Genomic DNA, 17,786 nt, shown 5'->3' with positions numbered 1-17,786 from the left:
GGCACCAGCTCCTGCATTCTTTCTTATGCAAGCTCAACAAAAGTAATTTCCTGTAATTATTTTGATTAAAAACATATCAATACAAATTTTCAGGTTTAGTTCTAACTGTCTTCCACAATCAGACGATGGTCACGTGATTTGGGTTTCAGAGAGTTAGAGGTGGTGAGAGTCGTGAATATGGGTTGTGATGAAAACATGAAAATAAAGAAACAACACCAAACATGTTTTCGCATAAACTTTTATGTCCATCTCGTCTTTATAAATTACCAAAGAAGTCATCCTCATTATCTTACATCTCTCTTTGTCTTTGGTTAACCTTATCTACTCTTTTCTTCCCTGTCGTTTCAAATGGCGCAATTGTATTCTTCCGTGAAACCCACGCCAATGTTGAAAGATGAGCTAGACATTGTGATACCTACGATTCGAAACCTAGACTTCCTTGAGATGTGGCGACCTTTCTTTGAACAGTACCATTTGATCATTGTTCAAGATGGTGAGCCTTCGAAAGCCATCAAGATTCCAGAAGGGTTTGACTACGAGCTCTACAACAGGGACGACATCAATCGAGTCTTGGGTCCCAGGGCCTCTTGCATTTCCTTCAAGGACTCTGCTTGCCGTTGCTTCGGTTACATGGTTTCCAAAAAGAAGTACATCTACACCATTGATGATGATTGCTTTGTACGTGCTCTCTTATATTTATTCTTATGTGAAAAGGCTCTTATAGACTATAGTCTTCTTCAAAGTTGACAATATATGTGCAATGTAGGTTGCAAAAGATCCATCTGGGAAAGAGATCAATGCTCTTGAGCAGCATATCAAGAACCTCTTATCTCCATCAACCCCACATTTCTTTAACACACTTTATGATCCATTCTGAGATGGAGCCGACTTTGTTCGTGGCTACCCTTTTAGTATGCGCGAAGGTGCCATAACTGCTGTCTCTCATGGCCTATGGCTCAACATTCCTGACTATGATGCTCCCACTCAGCTTGTGAAACCTCTTGAACGAAATTCCAGGAAATTTGATCTCTCACTGAGGCAACCAATTTTGTTAGACATTTTTTTTTGTGAAATCGTAAACGATGAAGCAAAGCTTATTAATTAGTTCTTGGTTACATGCAGGTATGTTGATGCAGTCATGACCATTCCCAAAGGAACTCTTTTTCCCATGTGTGGTATGAACCTTGCTTTTGACCGCGAGCTGATTGGTCCGGCCATGTACTTTGGCCTTATGGGTGACGGACAGCCAATTGGACGCTATGATGACATGTGGGCTGGTTGGTGTGTCAAGGTAAATCCAAATTCTTACCTTTTTTTTGGTCAATTACATGTACAGTATTATGCATTAGTATGCGGATTTGAACTCATGCATGGTTACTCAATACCTGCTAGAACAAACCACTAGAGTACATATCATGGTCAAATGCAATTCTTATTTACATATCCATTATTGGTTTAAATGGAAGATACGTTACATTTGTCTACCAACTTAAAAATACTTTTTCGTTTAACCAAAAATATAGGTGATATGCGACCATATGGGATGGGGAGTGAAGACGGGTTTGCCTTATATATGGCACAGCAAAGCCAGCAACCCATTCATGAACCTGAAAAAAGAATACAACGGAATCTTCTGGCAGGAAGAGGCGATACCGTTCTTTCAATCTGTGACTCTTCCTAAAGAATGTACTTCGGTTCAGCAATGCTATCTCGAGCTGGCCAAGCTCGTCAAAGAGAAACTTGGGAAGGTTGATCCTTACTTCATCAAGCTTGCGACTGGAATGGTCGCATGGATCGAAGCTTGGGAGGAGCTGAACTCCGCAGAGGGAACCGAGGCCAAGGCCAAGGCACCAAAGGGCAAAAATGATTAAAACAGAAGGTCACTGAATAAGGCAAATGGTACTGGACGGTTGGTTACTAGGAAATGAGGGTTTGACCCTCTCTGTTTCTCACAATTATTATATTTGGAATTGTTATTGTTTTTTATAGTTCTTGTCATCCGTATTTGTGATGTCCCTCCAGTGACTAAAAATGGTGTAATGGTTTCTACCATTCCTCTTTTCCTTAATCTGAGAGCAAAATTATTCAGCACTAAAAAGTTTAAAGGTACAGTAGGACTATAGCTCTGGTCATTTGCTTAAACAGTAACTCAGTAAGTACTACACAAGGACATAGGAACATCGTTTGGTGTACTGATTTACCATCTTCTTCAGATTATCAAATTCATGAACTCCAGCAGAACTGAAGCTCAGCATATACAAAAACCAATTTTTGTCAAACAAAGAGAAGCTTGAAACTTAAGAGAAAGGAGAAAGAGGATAAAAGAATAGGTAATATAACCAAGCAAAAACAGAGCTAGAATTTATCAATCTCAACGCCATCTCTTAAAACCTCATAAGCATCTCGGCTTCTGCTTTTCTTCATCCCAGCCATGAAATGTACCTTTGAAGAATCAGCAGAGATACTTGTGACTTTAACCCATATCATGACTTTTGTCTTCATCCCTTCAACATCAGCGAGCTTTCCTTTCTCGAGAAAAGCCGTAACTGTTGTGGTGAATCTCAAGACTGATGAATCCTTGTAGCCAACTTCGCAGATTGATGGAATAAAAACGGTTAGTTTCCTCGTCTGTTCATTGAACTCGTAGTTGGTTGCGTCACGTGGAAAGATCCCAACAGGTAAACCAAACTCCTTTAGTAACTCAGGCAATGGCTTCTGCATTTTTCCTGGATAACGAGATCATAAACCAACAACTTAGATGTAGCTCCTTAAAACAGCAAGAATGAGTGAGTAAGAAATAGCTAACCTTTGATTTTGTTCACTAGCCATTTTGTTCCTCCTTCAATACTCGTAGACAGAGACTGTAACAAAGAAATGTATACAGATTATAGAAAGATCAACATTGCACAAATCATGTTCTCAAGAAACCCAAAGAAAACACTAGTAGCACAAAACGGCCTCAAGATTCACCTAATCTAAAGATCGACATAACCATAGATCGTATAAAAGCATGAATCTAAGATTCTCAAAAAAAGCACCGGATCGAGATCAAAACTCAAAAACCAAAATTGATGAATGATTCGCGAGTGATTGGTTATATAAAAGTGGAAGTAGTGAAGGAGTAGAGTAGAGAGGGAGGGAGATGCGTACGTTGATATCGTCACCGACGGAATCGAGCTGCTTGTTCGCCTTCTTACCTAACCAGTAAGAGCCTACCTTGTTCAAGATCTGATCCATTCTTTCGTATCTTTTCTCACAGATCGTCTCGCTCTCTCTCTCTCTTTCTCGCCCGAGATCGGAGGTGTCTTTTTTTTTTTTTTTTTCTATCACCGATTCATTTAATTTCGTAACTTTGTATTAACATTATAAATATCCAATAATATTTTGACACGTAGCAATATGAGAAAGGTGGGATATGGATTGCAGAACTAACCATCAAAATTAAGAAAACCAAAAATAAATTATTTTTATTTTGCTGTCAAACAATATATATTTATATTTATTGTTTTAATGTTTTCATTTGTCTTGATTAGAATAAGAGCCGACTTTCTCTCTCTTATCTCTCTCGAATCTTTTAGAGGGAGAGAAAGTTCTCTTCAGATTAAAATCGAAATCTCTTTGATTTTAATATGGTTTTTTGTTGTAATATATTATCCAGCCTAGTCTGGATCTTCTCTCTCGTCTAAGTATGAGTTTTGTTTTAGCCGTTTTGGCTATTTTCTTTGGTTTTTCCCTTTTTGCACTAACAAAATCTCTTCAAGTGAAGGAGACAAACCCCGAGAGTGAAAATCAGAGGTTCAAAAGATCATCAACTGCTCGATTTCCTTGCAAGAAAGGATAAATCCTTCATACCATATTGGTGCCGTAATCGGCTTAGGATGAAGGTCCTTTTTCTTTGTTCGTGGATCGGGATGATTGGAAACTTGATGGCTGGTGAAAACAGATTCAGGAGAGCGTGTTTTGCTATTGGGTCTAAAACCTCTTGCCTTGTCATCGGTTCCGGCGATTCAACCTTGTTGGTTTTTGGATCTCTATTTATTCACGTCCGGAGAATTCTGCAAAAGGAGTTAAGGTGGTGATTCCGAAGAGTAGCTGATTTCAGAGAATCCATTCTGGATTCGATCGACGGTCAGCCATGGTGGTGATGGCGGTGACGAGTCCAAAACGAGTCAAGACTGAGTCGGTGACGAGTCCTAGACGAGTCGAGGATGAGTCGGTGACGAGTTGATTGCATCTTCCACCTTCCAACTTGCGCGACACACGTGGTTCTACACGTGTCCATTTTAGGCCAACCGATTCTCTTTGTAATTTAAGTTGTTGGACCATTGATGGGCTTTTTATGTTGTTGGACTTCTGTTTCACCACTGTATCTTTGCCCAGTTTGGGGTTTTAATGAAATATGATTGTCGAAAAAAAGAATAAGAGCCTTGAAAGCCTCAGACTGATCTAGCGGATCTTAGGAAGCCATCAAGAAGTTCTCAGACTACATCACCCACACTCACTGAGCTCAGGATGGTTGGCAACAGTCATAGGTATAAATCAGAATCAGAATCCTCTCTTTTGTTTTGTTAAAATGTTTAACAATTAAGAAGATGGAGTGGATCACAACTGAGTTTTGAGTTTGGCACTTTGACCAGAGGCTTCTGTAAACTAAACCTTTAACCAACGCTGAGAAACTAAAGGTTGTGAAAGAAATCTTAGATAGATTGGAAGCTGTTCTAAGGTTTAAGAATTGTGTTGAAGATAGTTTTGTTACTTTAGTAAAGTGGCTAGCTTAATCAATAAGTGTCTAATTTTTCCAATGTGGTCCCTAAAAAAGAACTAAAGAACCCAAATCTATCTAAAGCCATTAGTGAAACAAGAAGTTGCAGAAGGTACATGTTTTGTTAAGACGAAGAGGTTGCAATAATAGTATGTGCACTTGCTTCCTCTGAAAGCCGAAGATATGAAGATCAAATCTGAAACTACGATATGAGTACGACTAGAACACTATTGTAGCCAATATTATTGAGATAAGTCAGATAGATCAATATGCACCGAACAAACGATCAGGATAACGGCAGGAGCAGCTGCAACAAGAGCTAAAGATTGTGGATTTTACAGGTATCTGCACATACTGAATTCCAAGAAAACTTGCAGGGAAATTATACATAAATTGATGATAGTGTTACAGGAGAGGAAGATTCACACTCCAATCGCAAATAGCTGATGATAACTAAACAGAAAGTGCTTACATCTACGGAACTGTAGGTGTAGGTAGAGAGGTTTTTTTGGTTGCTAAGCTAGAACCAATACTGATCAAACAGAGATATATCATACAAACGAACTGGTGTCAAGGTCTATCTACTGCTTGTTGATGATGCTCCAGATACTTTTACATGTCTCGTAGGCCGTCATCTCATTTGTCTCGAATTGAAACTTCTCAATGACCCTCTTTTCACGATCTACCATATCTATAATATTCTCCTAAATCAAGGATTTAAAACACCATAGTATACAACTGAATAATAGAGTAAGGAAGAAGAAGGATACAGCCTGAGATCTTTGAAGGATCATCAATGTCCGGTATAACTTGCGTGACAGAAGCATACATAGATAGCTTTTTCCTGCAGGAAAAACAGAATGGGAAGATAAAAAAAAATGTAACCAACATTCACAACAAAGCAATAGCAACAATGGGGGTTTGTGGATCTTACTCATCTCTCAAGTTGTCCCGCGCTTTTCTCTTTGTAGATTGCTTATGTTCAGCAATTGAATTCAACTGAGCATTCAGGTCACTGAGTTCATCAGCGACCACTGTATTGACACAAAAACAAAAAAAAAAAACAAAATTTATATTTTTCATGTCACTCACTCCAAATCATTAGACTAGAATAACTTCACTTATCTAAGCTCGTTCTTTAGCTGGCATTCCAGTTCAATCTCTTCGTCAAGCTCTTTCTGAAGACGTTCAGTCTCATCTTCAGCCGCAACATCTAAATACGCTTCCTCCGTTTTCTTCTTACAAACATCGAGCTTCTTCTTACAATCTGTGTCCCCAAAAAAAAAAAAAAAAAAAAAAAACCAAAATTGCTCACTAATTCTAACACCAAACGAGTTCTAGATAAAGCCACGTTCTTCATCTTATAAAATTATCTGGGAAAACCAAATCGGGGAAAAAAAAACTGACCTTGAATAGAGGCATGTATGTCAGTGTAATCCTCGTCACAAGCGAAATTGAGAGAATTTAACTGCTCGGGACTTTGAGAGATCTCATCAAAACCATTCTTAACACGCAGTAAACTGATTAAATCGTCTCCGTAAGACATCAGATCCTCAATATCGAAATTCTCCGACTCGTTTCCCATTTGCTGATGCCCGCAAATGACAGACAAATCCACTACCAAAGAAGTAAAGCCTTATGCTCAGGATTATTCGCACCTCCAAAACCGTAACTTCGAGGACGGACGTACCAAGCCGTTCGTGATATTGCCTCTGTAAATTGAAACGAAGAGAGGAGGGAGAGAGATGAAGTGGAAGAAGAAGAAGAAGAAGAAGATCTGAATTTTGATTTTTTTTTTTTTTTTAATTCGAAATCAGTGTTTGTTTTAGACTTTAGATGAAGTGGCCTAGCCCATTCCTTTTCACTTTCCGTAATGGGCTTTTATCGTTCCGCGACTGTTGTAAGAATGGAAAAAAAGAAAAGAGACTTTGATTGTTATTACTTATTAGAAATAAATTTTGGATTTAGTTTCGTAAAAATTCAAATTTTATTTATTGTGTGAGTGGATTTTTTTAGAAATATATAAAGGGGAATTTAGTGTTTTGAGTTTTTTTTTTAAAGGAGAATTTAGGCCATGAATGATTGTTGGTTTTTAGTTTTTGGATTTTGGTTTTGGATTTTTGTAATTTTTGATTTTTGGTGTAGATTTTTTTTGCAACATTTTGAATTTTACTCCTTCTGTTTCAAAATATAAGATGTTTTGAGTGAAAACACTCATATTAAGAAATAACTACTTTAAAAAAGTTCAATCAATCATAAACAAGACTGCATAAAACAAATAATAAAAAATAGAAAAGTAATCTTAAAAGTTACTTAAAAAGTTGAAAACATCTTATATTATGAAACAAAAAAAAAACTTCTAAAACATCCTATATTATGAAACGGAGGGAGTAGTTTTGTAACTTGATTAATTTTGGTTTTTGGATTTTATGAATTAATTGTCAAAATCTTCCAAAATCTGGTTTTTAATTTTTGGATTGTTGTACTTTTTGATTTTTGGTGTAGATTTTAGTTTTTGCAAAATCTTGAATTTTAGTTTTGTAACTTGATTAATTTTTGTTTTTGGATTTTTATAAAGTAATTATCAAAATCTTCCAAAATCTGATTTTTATAATTTTCAGAAAATCTTGGCTGAAGAGAGCCGCTAGCCCTAGATTAACCTATACGCTGCCAATTCTGTTTTGGACTGTGACTTCTCAAAGTCAACCTTCATCAAACTCAAGGATGAGTTGATGACTCTGTAATCCTCACCAGTGTATAGACATTTGGAGCATTTGTGGCATTTGCTTGACATGAAAAGACCAAACTGAGTCATGGTTGTTGCAGTTTTCTGTAACACTCAGTTAGTAAAAAAAGAAACAATTTTTGAGTAATATAATCTATTAGTATAGATTACTTAAATGAGTATTCTCGTACGAATTTCAAACGTTAATAAAACAGTTGGATTTAAATATTTTTAATATTTTTTTGTTGGAACAATATATAATCAACTTTTTTTTTGGTCAAACAGATAATAAACTTTTAAATGTATTTCATCTAAATACAAATTGAAATCGTAAAATTTAATTGTATCCTCCATTCTTCCAACTGGTTTGAATAGTCCGCGAACATTCACTACAATCACAAATAACAAAAAGATCAAAACATTTTTTTTTTTAAAAAGAATGATAGATTTTATGCGGAATCAGAAAAACAAATGACATTAATAAAAGAAAACAATCAAAGCTTAAATAAGGGTCAGATTTAGCGGTCTCTTCGCTACATAAATCGACTACTCTATTTTTTTTTTTTGTCGTCCGTCGACTTTATCTTGTCAAAGTATTAATACGCATTTACGTGAATATCATCAATGTCATCTCCTCCACACAAAATCACAAAAACCGACCACACAAATAGGCCAAAAGACCTTGACTTTGAACATTTCTACTTCTCCATTCGTTGAGAGAGCATAAAAACATGTACATACTTGAGACTTCCTTAAACTCAAATGTTCTCTTTTACTTCATACAATCAAAGTCAAAAAAGCTTAAGATACTCCCGACGGGAATATCAAGATTCATAACCTCCTTCATGCTTTTGCTCTTTCTATTTCTATCATCAAACGTTTTTAAATGTTCTGTTCTTGTTGAGGCCACAAGAGCAGCAAAATTCACATTCAAAGGTTTCAAAGGAAACCAAACGGCAGTTCAAACAAAAGGAGCTTCGACAATCCAAAAGAGACACAATCTAGTTTGGTTTATGGGATCTTGAAAACTCGAATTATAATAATAATTTCCATACGTTGTTAACTACATATCCCAACAAAATGAAACACAAACAAACACTTCTTATTTTTGATTCTTCCGATCTTACACAAACATTTACTATTCTAATCCTAATTCCTTCTTCACCTGAAATTCATTCTTCACCTTTTCTACCTCCTCTTTCACGCACATCTCCCTTTCCGCTGTAGTCATATCGTGAAGGACGACATAACCTTAACGTACAACATTTTTTTATTAAATAAAATGTTTGATCAACAAAAACTAAGCATCATTTAAACTGAATATAGATTAAGATGGTAATATAGCTACACCTAATTCCAGACCGGCTAATGTAATATAAAGGAATAAAAAAGAAATCTCTCTATATATCTCTCTGTACCTATTAGGTATCCCGCCGTGAGTCTCGCAACAGGTTAAGAAACTCCGCAAACACAATCAATCCATAATTCCCCAAATCCATTGGCCACTACAATCACAGATAACAAAAGGATCACAACATTAAAAAAAAAATCAGAAAAACCGATGAAAATAAAAATCAAAGCTTTCCATCTTAACTTTACCTTTGCTAACGGTGGACGAAGAGAAATTGCGGCGGGAGGGAAGCCCTCTCCCTCCGCGTGTTGCCAGCGCAGCGACAGATTTCAGGTGACTCAACGGCGACATACTCGGGACACAATTAGTTAGGGTTTGCTCTTCCTCGTCTGCCCGTTTTCTTCTGCGCTTCAAAATCAAAAGGGGTGTTAAATAGGGTGAAATGTGCCTTTAATTTCTTTTACCTCTAAATCCTGTTGGGCCTTAGCCCAAATTGTTTTTAAAATTTATATTCTTGATTTATAGTTTCCTAACCCTCTCTTTTGTTTTGTCAAATTTGTAAAAATTTACAGATGAAGTGGATCACAACTGAATGCTTGTTGGGTTTTAAATGTTTTTTTAGATTATGGTTTTTGGTTTTTGGTTTTTTAGTTTTTACAATAGATATTAGTTTTTAAAATTTTAAAATTTACAAAAGCAAAAAAATGGAGAAGGCCTTACTGTTTCTCTATTTACAAAACCTAAAAACTAGTTTCTCTATTTTTTTTGGAAATTTATTTAGTTTAAAATCTTAAATGGAGAAAAAATGGATTTTTGGAAAACAAAATCCAAAAATTATGGTAGAATCTATTACCATTCAAGGCCTTAAGAACTAAATAATTGAATCGAGGTGATGAAGGGAAAGATCTGAAATTTTGATTTAACTTTTTTTTTTGTTTAATTCAAAATCAGTTAAATCTGAAATACAACTCCACTGCTAAAAAAACTTCACTACATAAGTCAACTTTTTTTTTTTTTTTGGTCAGCTTTATCTTGTCAAAGTATTGATACGCATTTACGTGAATATCGTGAAAGTCATCTCCTCCACACAAAATCACGAAAACCGACCACACAAATAGTCCAAAAAACTTTGACTTTGAACATTTCTACTTCTTCATTCGTTGAGAGAGCATAAAAACATGCCCATACTTGAGACTTCCTTAAACTCAAATGTTCTCTTTTACTTCATAAAATCAAAGTCAAAACTCAAAAGCTCAAGATACTCCCCATGGGCATATCAAGATTCATAACCTCCTTCATGCTTTTACTCTTTCTAATTTTGTCATCAAACGTTTTTAAATGTTCTGTTCTTGTTGAGGCCACAACAGCAGCAAAATTCACATTCAAAGGTTTCAAAGGAAACCAAACGGCAATTCAAACAGAAGGAGCTTCGACAATCCAACACGACAGTGGTCTTCTTAGGCTAACTGATCGGACCCACAACGCCACTGGAACAGCGTTTTACCGTGAACCGATTAGATTGCGTGCCTACACCAACTCAACCAACTACAAAGTATGTTCCTTTAGCTCCTCTTTTGTCTTTGTCATAATCCCTTCAAGTCCCGGAAACGGTGGTTTTGGATTCACGTTCACACTTTCTCCGACCCCGAATCGTCCCGGAGCCGAAGCAGCACAGTATTTAGGGCTTTTGAACAGATACAACAACGGGAACCAATCCAATCACGTGTTCGCTTTGGAATTCGACACGGTACAAGGATTTAAAGACGGTGCCGACAGAAGAGGAAACCACATCGGTCTTAATTTCAACAATCTCTCCTCCGATGTTCAAGAGCCGCTCATCTATTACGAGACCGCTGATCGAAAAGAGGATTTTCATCTCGATAGCGGCGAACCAATCAGAGTTCACGTCGACTACGACGGATCCAGCGAAATCTTAAACGTTACAATCTATCCGACGCGACTAGAGTCAAAACCCGAAAAGCCTCTGATCTCGCGGCGAGTTTCGGAGCTGACGGGGATCGTGGAGGAGGAAATGTACGTAGGGTTCACCGCCGCGACTGGGAAAGACCAGTCTAGTGCTCACTATGTAATGGGTTGGAGTTTTGCTAGCTGTGGAGAAAACCCAAAGGCGGACTGGCTTCATCTCAAGCAACTTCCTGATCCTCCACCTCCAAATACAAGCTTGCGTCACAAGAAAGGTTACGCTTTTCAAGTCGTTGCTTTGATTGTAGCGTTATCGATCGTTACAGTGGTCTTGCTTGTGTTACTGTTTGTATTTGTCATGTACAAAAGGCAAATCCAAGAGGATGAGATTTTAGAGGATTGGGAGATTGATTATCCTCATAGATTTAAATACAGAGATCTCTACTTAGCAACGAAGAGATTCAAAGAGAGTGAGATCATTGGTACTGGAGGATTTGGGATTGTTTACAGAGGAAACCTATCTTCTTCGGGTCCGATCGCAGTGAAGAAGATAACTTCAAATAGCTTACAAGGTGTTAGAGAATTTGTAGCAGAGATCGAGAGTTTGGGAAGATTAGGGCACAAGAACCTTGTGAATCTTCAAGGATGGTGTAAACACAAAAACGACCTTTTGTTAGTTTACGATTATATCCCCAACGGGAGCCTCGACTCGCTGCTGTACAAAACGCCGAGAAGAAACGGTGTCGTTTTTCCGTGGGACGTACGTTTCGAGATCATAAAGGGAATCGCGTCGGGTCTATTGTATCTTCACGAAGAATGGGAACAAATTGTAATTCATAGAGACGTGAAAGCTAGCAATGTTCTTATTGATGAAGATATGAACGCTAAATTAGGCGATTTTGGACTCGCTAGGCTTTATGAACGCGGAACGCTATCGCAAACCACGAAAGTCGTTGGTACTTTAGGTTACATGGCGCCTGAGCTCACACGTAACGGCAAAGGCTCTACGGCGTCTGACGTTTTCGCGTTTGGCGTTTTGTTGTTAGAAATCGTTTGTGGGAATAGACCAACGAACTCATCAGGGGACTTCTTCTTAGCTGATTGGGTCATGGAGTTCCACACAAATGGTGGGGTACTTAGCGCCATGGATCAGAAACTCGGATCTAGCTTCAATGGCATAGAGGCTAAATTAGCTCTTCTTGTTGGACTACTATGTTGCCATCAGAAACCTAAATCTCGGCCATCGATGAGAATGGTGCTTAGATACTTGAACGGCGAAGAGGATGTTCCACAGATTGATGAAAATTGGGGATTCTCAGATTCTTCGAGGGATGATCTTGGAATAAGTGTTGTAGCTTATGTTTCATCCGATAGAGCCTCGACCTCGAATACTTTTTCGTCTTTGCTCGGAGGTCTCTTCAAGCTCATATCGTTAGTACTGGTATATAGTTTTAATTATGCATAGCACTTCTAGTATAGCTTGATTTTAAAATAACAGAGACGTTGTTAACTTGTTATGGTCTTTAATACTTACCGCTTGATGTTGCGCAATCTTAATTTCACATGTTTGAAAATTGTGTAACAATTTTAACTAATGGAATGGTTAAAACAGAAGTAATGCTAAGGAACGAACGAACTACAATCTTATTTAGTTTGAAAATCTTAAACTCAGATGTATATATATCGATGCGTTGTCGATTATGTCTAGTGGAACCCATTATGATGAGTAATATAGGGGTTGATTGTACAAATTTTCATTCACATAGCAAACAAATATCTTATTCCAATGAAAACAAATTACATTATTCCGTTTAGTTCGCTTTTGTAGTCGACTACGACTTTGATTGGTGACATGTCAAAAAGACGATAAAGTCCTAACATGATGACTCGTTCTCTTTAAACTTTGATGTAATTAAAGTGTGAATACCTAACCTGGCATGCGATGAGAGATTGATATTTGAGACTTTACGAAATGAGATTGACAGAAGATAAGACTAACATGTCCGTCCGTTCCATATTCTTTCCATACGTAACAGCTTGATTGGATCGTTTTTATAGCATTTTCAAGAGAAGGAAATAGAAAATACTAAAGAAAAATATTGTGATTGCCTAATTATTTGAAGAAGCGATTCAAAATTATTATGATATGAGCTTGGTAGGTCGATGGTTTTCACTTTCATAACACAACGACAAGTGAACTACGAACCAATACCTCAGTTTGTGTCCAGGTTCATGATGGGCTGCCAATAATTAGAAACGTGTATCTGAAAAGAAAGCGTAGAAATTTGCAATTGGCTAGCGTTTAGAATAACCAATGATTTCGTTATGAACATTACTGAATTTTCATAACAAACACAACCTTTTGTATTAGAAAAAAAACAAATTTATAATTCAATTGTTTTGTTAATCTGATACGTGTTTATATGCTTCAGGATACACCGTGCATCTTGTTTTATACGTGATTCCTTCTATAAAACCATGAAGCAGACTATCATCACTATCCTACGAGTGAATTACGCCAACCAAACTAAAGAAGATTATAATAATAGCTTGACGCTATGTTGGGTTAATTAATGTGCTTAGTTGGTCATCTTATCTATGATGATTTTAATAATTACTTAATAAGTGGAGTTTTTTAAAGTATAGTTTTCATATGTACTTGCTTATAAACTTGTTATAATTATTGTTAAAGAACTTGGGTAAGATATACGTAAGTTTAATACTAAACTGGGATAATTAATTTTCTCAAACAATGCCTAAACAAGAGGACACGCTTCAGCTGATAACAAATGAAATTTGTTTATATCAAATCAAGTACGCCTTTTTATAGAACACCAACTCTGCCATTATTCACTCACTCTGTATCTCTTCTCTCCCCATCTCTCAAAAGATCTCCGGAGACGTTTTAACGGCGGTGAAAAATGCGGAGGTTGACGGCGGTTAATTCACTACTGAAACGGAACAATTATCTTCTTCAGCGTCATGGCTTCTCACAGACAGTTGCTCAGAGAACAACCTCCGATCGTGAGACCGAGACAAAAGTTCCGAAAATGCCCCCGTTCAATTATTCTCCGCCGCCTTACGAAGGTCCCTCCACCGCAGAGATCATAGCAAAGCGGCGAGAGTTCCTCAGCCCCGCTCTGTTTCACTTCTACAACACACCCGTAAACGACGCCGCTTTTTAACCTCCCTTCATTAAAACGAAACCCTTTTGTTTTCCAGCGACTAGGTTTGCTTACTCTGTTTTTTTTTTTTTTTGGACTATTGATGATAACAGTTAAACATTGTGGAGGGAAAGATGCAGTATGTGTTCGACGAGACGGGGCGGAGATATTTAGATGCTTTCGGAGGCATAGCGACTGTTTCGTGCGGCCATAGCCATCCAGAAGTAGTTAACTCCGTGATCAAACAACTAAAGCTTATTCAACACTCCACAATCCTTTACCTTAACCACACCATCTCCGATTTTGCTGAAGCCCTCGTCTCCAATCTTCCCGGAGATCTCAAGGTAAAAAAAGTATAAATAGTTTTGGGCTGTGTAACTAATAGTAATAATTAAGGTTTTCTTGTAGGGTTGATCGATGACTTCACCAGCAAGGTAAAGGCATATAACCGTGTGTTTATTATGTAGGTAGTGTTTTTCACGAATTCAGGTACGGAGGCGAATGAGCTGGCAATGATGATGGCTAGGTTGTATACAGGATGTAATGACATCGTTTCGCTTAGGAACTCTTATCATGGAAACGCCGCTGCCACTATGGGAGCCACTGCTCAGTCCAATTGGAAATTCAACGTCGTTCAGGTTCTTTTCCCTTTCAATCTACAAAATTGTTAACAAAGACAATGGAACTCTCAATTCCGTTCCGTTTCATGCATCATGGCTACATATTTTCATTTGTAAGTATCTTAATTAGTATGAAAAATACGCTAAATCATCAACTTTGTAACAGAGTGGAGTTCATCACGCCATAAATCCAGATCCTTACAGAGGAATATTTGGATCCGACGGTGAAAAGTATGCAAGTGACGTACAAGACCTTATCCGATTTGGAACATCAGGCCAAGTCGCCGGATTCATCGGCGAATCTATCCAGGCGAGATCAATATGCATTTTTTACGAAAATACTTTATTGTTTTAAATATGCATGTATGTGTAATAATGTAGCTAATGTTTTGAAACAGGGAGTTGGAGGAATAGTAGAGCTAGCTCCGGGATACTTACCGGCGGTGTACGACACTGTGAGGAGAGCCGGAGGAGTTTGCATTGCCGATGAAGTCCAATCCGGTTTCGCTCGTACCGGAACCCATTTCTGGGGATTCCAGTCCCATGGTGTTGTCCCTGACATCGTCACCATGGCTAAGGTTCACCACTATGATCATTCCACATCATGGTTCATGCATCATCATTATCATTATCGATTCTAATTTGAATTTACAGGGTATTGGTAACGGTATACCACTTGGAGCGGTTGTGACAACACCGGAGATCGCCGGCGTTTTAAGCCGTCGGAGTTACTTTAATACCTTCGGCGGAAACCCAATGTGCACGGCAGCAGGACACGCAGTCCTTAGAGTCATTCACGAAGAGAAGCTCCAAGAGAACGCTTTGCTCGTTGGCTCACATCTCAAACGTAGACTTACACTTCTCAAAAATAAACACGAACGTGAGTTCTTTCTTGTCCAAACTAAACACATATATGTTTAATTTTGTTCCTTCTTTTTTTGTTTTGGTTGAAATCTTATATCTTTTCTCTAATGTGTTTTAGTCATCGGAGACGTGAGAGGAAGAGGATTGATGCTTGGAGTTGAGTTTGTCAGAGACCGTGACCTAAAAACTCCTGCTAAAACAGAGACCCTTCATTTAATGGATCAACTGAGAGGTTAGTTGTGTTCAATACTAGACCAAACCGGTCCGATCCATAATAGATTTGGTGACTATTCCTCTTACCACAATTAAAAAAAAGTTGTAAATATATTGATCACTGATCATCCTATCCGAAGATACTTATGCATTGAATATGAATCTTTTGGTAACAAGAAATGGGAGTGTTGGTGGGTAAAGGTGGATTCTATGGGAACGTCTTCAGAATCACCCCTCCTCTCTGCTTTACCCTCTCCGACGCTGGTTAGCTCCATAGACTTTGATGTTCAAATAGGATTCTTCAATTCCATTCTTCTATATCCTAACTATCTTTAGTACCTTTTCTATTGTAGATTTCCTTGTGGATGTGATGGATCACGCTATGTCGAAGATGTGATGTACTCTCTTTATCTGATCATTCACCCTTGTGTATAAATAACACAATACAAAATGTAAATTACAATCTTTCAATTGGTTTTTACCAAAATTATCCTACAAGTGTACTACTTGTTACACTTGGTAGAACCTATAAATTAAAAGTCGCTGTTATATTATCCGAATGATATGCGCGCCAATATATTAGACATAGTTATCCGACATTTCGAGTTTTGAGTAAAATTTAAATGATAAACTGGTGGAGCAAAGCGGTTGGTTATCAAAGGCAAGGTGACAGGACAGGAGTTGCGGCGGAGTAGGTAGACGACATCCGGAGAGTTGCCGTGATCGCTGAGGCTAGACTTGTCAGCACGAAGTTGAGTTCTTCAAGTAAGCTCAGTGTCTTACTTTCCCATAAAATCGAATATATGTGTTTTATCGATTCCGAAGTCAAGGAGAGAGCGAAAGAGATGTGTGGTCTTTTACTACTGACCTTGCAGCTGGCCTTTGATGTTGTTATTCAGACAAACAAAATGATTATAGTTCTTTTAAACTCTTTATTCAACTTTTACTTCCCTTCATTTATAGTACTACTAGATAGTAGTAGTAATTATTAAATGCTATATTTAAGTAGTAATGGTCATTAGAAAAAATCAAACAAAAGTAATGATCATTAGGACGGAATCAAAAATATTAACTGATTAAATGATGACATGAATTTTTTGTTAATTAACATGATGAGATAAACTATTTTTTAAAAAGAAAAGTTTTTTTTTATTATGTACTGTATATGATTTATATAAACTATGTTCTAGAAAATGAAATATTGGTCGATTCTTTCAATTGAGCACCAAATATCAGATCGTGGATGTTTAGAAAAATACGTTAAATCTATAAAATTTCACAAATTTTGAATGGATGCAAATATAAACTGGCACATATCGGTGTTTTGATGTGTAAGGTATTTTTCGCAAAGCTCCCTATAGGAATGAAGGTAGTAGCCTAGTAGGCTATTTTTTATAGATGTATTGTATTTTGGGATGTTTTCAATACAAGGAGTTGCTAAGCAGGAAATGTTTGATCACTTAGAAAAAAATATAGACAATTTGTCCTTTTTGGCTAAATTAGAAATTAATATATATATATATATATAACAAGATAAAAATAAAAATAAATTTGTCCTTGTGAAGCGATGGTTCTTGTTTTCACAGATAAGTAGATTCGCGAAGTTTGTGCACGCATGATGATCTCTACTTGCACCGTTGTACCTATACGGTCGGAATGATAAATGTTCTATCGTAGCCCGTAGGGGGGGGGGGGGGTTATTCAAAGAGTTTATGAGGGTTATAAGGTCACACGTAACACTGAACAGAGATTCTGATGAAAGTCACAACTACAATTCAGAGCTTATGTAGTTGTACTTTTCTCTCTGAAACGTTTCAGTTGTACTTTGTGTCGTTTCTCTGCTACACTTTGAATCTATTTCTCACTGTAATTACACAACATTAAAGTGACGGTGGGAGAGTTAAGGTTTGATTAGAACTATAACTTTTAGAGTTCTTTTTCTTTGGCAGTTTTTTTTTTAACTTTTATATATGGACATAATGATCAGAACAAAAATCAGGTTTAAGTTGCATTGTAATAAAAATTCAGATTGAATTTGCAATGATCACGTTAATTAATTAGTCGGTTCATGTTTACATATTTTCTCCATAATGCATACAAAATTTTCAGTTTGTCATATATTTAACATACATACTGTAGTATATCAAATTTAAATTCCAAATTT

The 17,786-nt window shown here is 37.1% G+C and overlaps 5 protein-coding genes, 1 long non-coding RNA gene and 1 pseudogene across 8 annotated transcripts; 4 read left to right on the top strand and 3 right to left on the bottom strand.

Annotated features, from left to right (window-relative positions):
- The first annotated feature begins 297 nt into the window (after positions 1–297).
- On the top strand, positions 298–2,098 carry LOC104746571 (UDP-arabinopyranose mutase 3-like). The gene is made up of 4 exons (XM_019245164.2): positions 298–678; positions 767–1,038; positions 1,123–1,291; positions 1,524–2,098. Exons 2-4 carry the CDS (start codon positions 914–916, stop codon positions 1,869–1,871), a joined length of 642 nt encoding a protein of 213 aa, XP_019100709.1. The 5' UTR covers positions 298–678; positions 767–913; the 3' UTR covers positions 1,872–2,098.
- LOC109125051 (UDP-arabinopyranose mutase 3 pseudogene) lies at positions 349–877 on the top strand (annotated as a pseudogene).
- Positions 2,099–2,132: 34 nt separating the features above from the next.
- Positions 2,133–4,871, bottom strand: LOC104746487 (uncharacterized protein At5g01610-like). Its single transcript, XM_010468010.3, has 3 exons — positions 3,151–4,871; positions 2,807–2,861; positions 2,133–2,726 (listed from the first exon to the last, which is right to left on the bottom strand). Exons 1-3 carry the CDS (start codon positions 3,235–3,237, stop codon positions 2,356–2,358), a joined length of 513 nt encoding a protein of 170 aa, XP_010466312.1. The 5' UTR covers positions 3,238–4,871; the 3' UTR covers positions 2,133–2,355.
- Positions 4,872–5,121: 250 nt separating this feature from the next.
- LOC104746407 (kinetochore protein SPC24 homolog) lies at positions 5,122–6,648 on the bottom strand. Of its 2 annotated transcripts, none has more exons than XR_015573701.1 (5): positions 6,170–6,648; positions 5,884–6,029; positions 5,697–5,796; positions 5,533–5,606; positions 5,122–5,453 (listed from the first exon to the last, which is right to left on the bottom strand). XR_015573701.1 is itself a non-coding variant. In XM_010467910.2 (5 exons), the coding sequence occupies exons 1-5, from the start codon at positions 6,345–6,347 to the stop codon at positions 5,344–5,346; spliced, it is 606 nt and encodes a 201-aa protein (XP_010466212.2). In that variant the 5' UTR covers positions 6,348–6,549; the 3' UTR covers positions 5,122–5,343. The 2 variants fall into 2 exon arrangements, 1 of the variants encoding a protein (XP_010466212.2); XM_010467910.2 differs by having other exon boundaries at positions 5,697–5,798; positions 5,888–6,029; positions 6,170–6,549.
- A 1,844-nt stretch (positions 6,649–8,492) lies between these two features.
- Positions 8,493–9,418, bottom strand: LOC104746346 (uncharacterized). The gene is made up of 3 exons (XR_760857.3): positions 9,087–9,418; positions 8,906–8,992; positions 8,493–8,738 (listed from the first exon to the last, which is right to left on the bottom strand). It is a non-coding gene; the product is annotated as an uncharacterized LOC104746346 (long non-coding RNA).
- Positions 9,419–10,008: 590 nt separating this feature from the next.
- Positions 10,009–12,382, top strand: LOC104746257 (putative L-type lectin-domain containing receptor kinase VI.1). The gene has a single exon (XM_010467729.3). It carries the CDS (start codon positions 10,106–10,108, stop codon positions 12,224–12,226), a length of 2,121 nt encoding a protein of 706 aa, XP_010466031.2. The 5' UTR covers positions 10,009–10,105; the 3' UTR covers positions 12,227–12,382.
- Positions 12,383–13,443: 1,061 nt separating this feature from the next.
- Positions 13,444–16,182, top strand: LOC104746167 (alanine--glyoxylate aminotransferase 2 homolog 3, mitochondrial). Of its 2 annotated transcripts, none has more exons than XM_010467615.3 (9): positions 13,444–13,925; positions 14,039–14,269; positions 14,393–14,563; positions 14,712–14,855; positions 14,944–15,123; positions 15,200–15,425; positions 15,528–15,641; positions 15,800–15,886; positions 15,976–16,182. In XM_010467615.3, exons 1-9 carry the CDS (start codon positions 13,683–13,685, stop codon positions 16,017–16,019), a joined length of 1,440 nt encoding a protein of 479 aa, XP_010465917.2. In that variant the 5' UTR covers positions 13,444–13,682; the 3' UTR covers positions 16,020–16,182. The 2 variants fall into 2 exon arrangements, with proteins under 2 accessions (XP_010465917.2, XP_087307264.1); XM_087451138.1 differs by having other exon boundaries at positions 13,509–13,925; positions 14,334–14,563.
- The last annotated feature ends 1,604 nt before the right edge of the window (positions 16,183–17,786 follow it).

Source organism: Camelina sativa, chromosome 1, assembly GCF_030686135.1.
Source record: "Camelina sativa cultivar CO46 ecotype springtype chromosome 1, ASM3068613v1".
Taxonomy (NCBI): domain Eukaryota; kingdom Viridiplantae; phylum Streptophyta; class Magnoliopsida; order Brassicales; family Brassicaceae; genus Camelina; species Camelina sativa.
Note: the sequence above shows the minus strand (reverse complement) of the source record. Positions and strands in the feature narration are given on the sequence as shown.

Excerpts from the sequence above, each read along its gene's own strand:
- LOC104746571 (XM_019245164.2), top strand. The coding sequence starts at position 914 with ATGCGCGAAGGTGCCATAACTGCTGTCTCTCATGGCCTATGGCTCAAC. Across the intron at positions 1,039-1,122 it reads AAATTTGATCTCTCACTGAG|GTATGTTGATGCAGTCATGA; the intron begins GCAACCAATTTT and ends GGTTACATGCAG. Across the intron at positions 1,292-1,523 it reads GGGCTGGTTGGTGTGTCAAG|GTGATATGCGACCATATGGG; the intron begins GTAAATCCAAAT and ends CCAAAAATATAG.
- LOC104746407 (XM_010467910.2), bottom strand. The coding sequence starts at position 6,347 with ATGGGAAACGAGTCGGAGAATTTCGATATTGAGGATCTGATGTCTTAC. Across the intron at positions 6,030-6,169 it reads CATACATGCCTCTATTCAAG|ATTGTAAGAAGAAGCTCGAT; the intron begins GTCAGTTTTTTT and ends TTGGGGACACAG. Across the intron at positions 5,607-5,696 it reads CGGGACAACTTGAGAGATGA|GAAAAAGCTATCTATGTATG; the intron begins GTAAGATCCACA and ends TTTTTCCTGCAG.
- LOC104746487 (XM_010468010.3), bottom strand. The coding sequence starts at position 3,237 with ATGGATCAGATCTTGAACAAGGTAGGCTCTTACTGGTTAGGTAAGAAG. Across the intron at positions 2,862-3,150 it reads CCGTCGGTGACGATATCAAC|TCTCTGTCTACGAGTATTGA; the intron begins GTACGCATCTCC and ends TCTTTGTTACAG. Across the intron at positions 2,727-2,806 it reads GCTAGTGAACAAAATCAAAG|GAAAAATGCAGAAGCCATTG; the intron begins GTTAGCTATTTC and ends CTCGTTATCCAG.
- LOC104746257 (XM_010467729.3), top strand. The coding sequence starts at position 10,106 with ATGGGCATATCAAGATTCATAACCTCCTTCATGCTTTTACTCTTTCTA.
- LOC104746167 (XM_010467615.3), top strand. The coding sequence starts at position 13,683 with ATGCGGAGGTTGACGGCGGTTAATTCACTACTGAAACGGAACAATTAT. Across the intron at positions 14,856-14,943 it reads TCATCGGCGAATCTATCCAG|GGAGTTGGAGGAATAGTAGA; the intron begins GCGAGATCAATA and ends GTTTTGAAACAG. Across the intron at positions 15,887-15,975 it reads CTTTACCCTCTCCGACGCTG|ATTTCCTTGTGGATGTGATG; the intron begins GTTAGCTCCATA and ends TTTCTATTGTAG.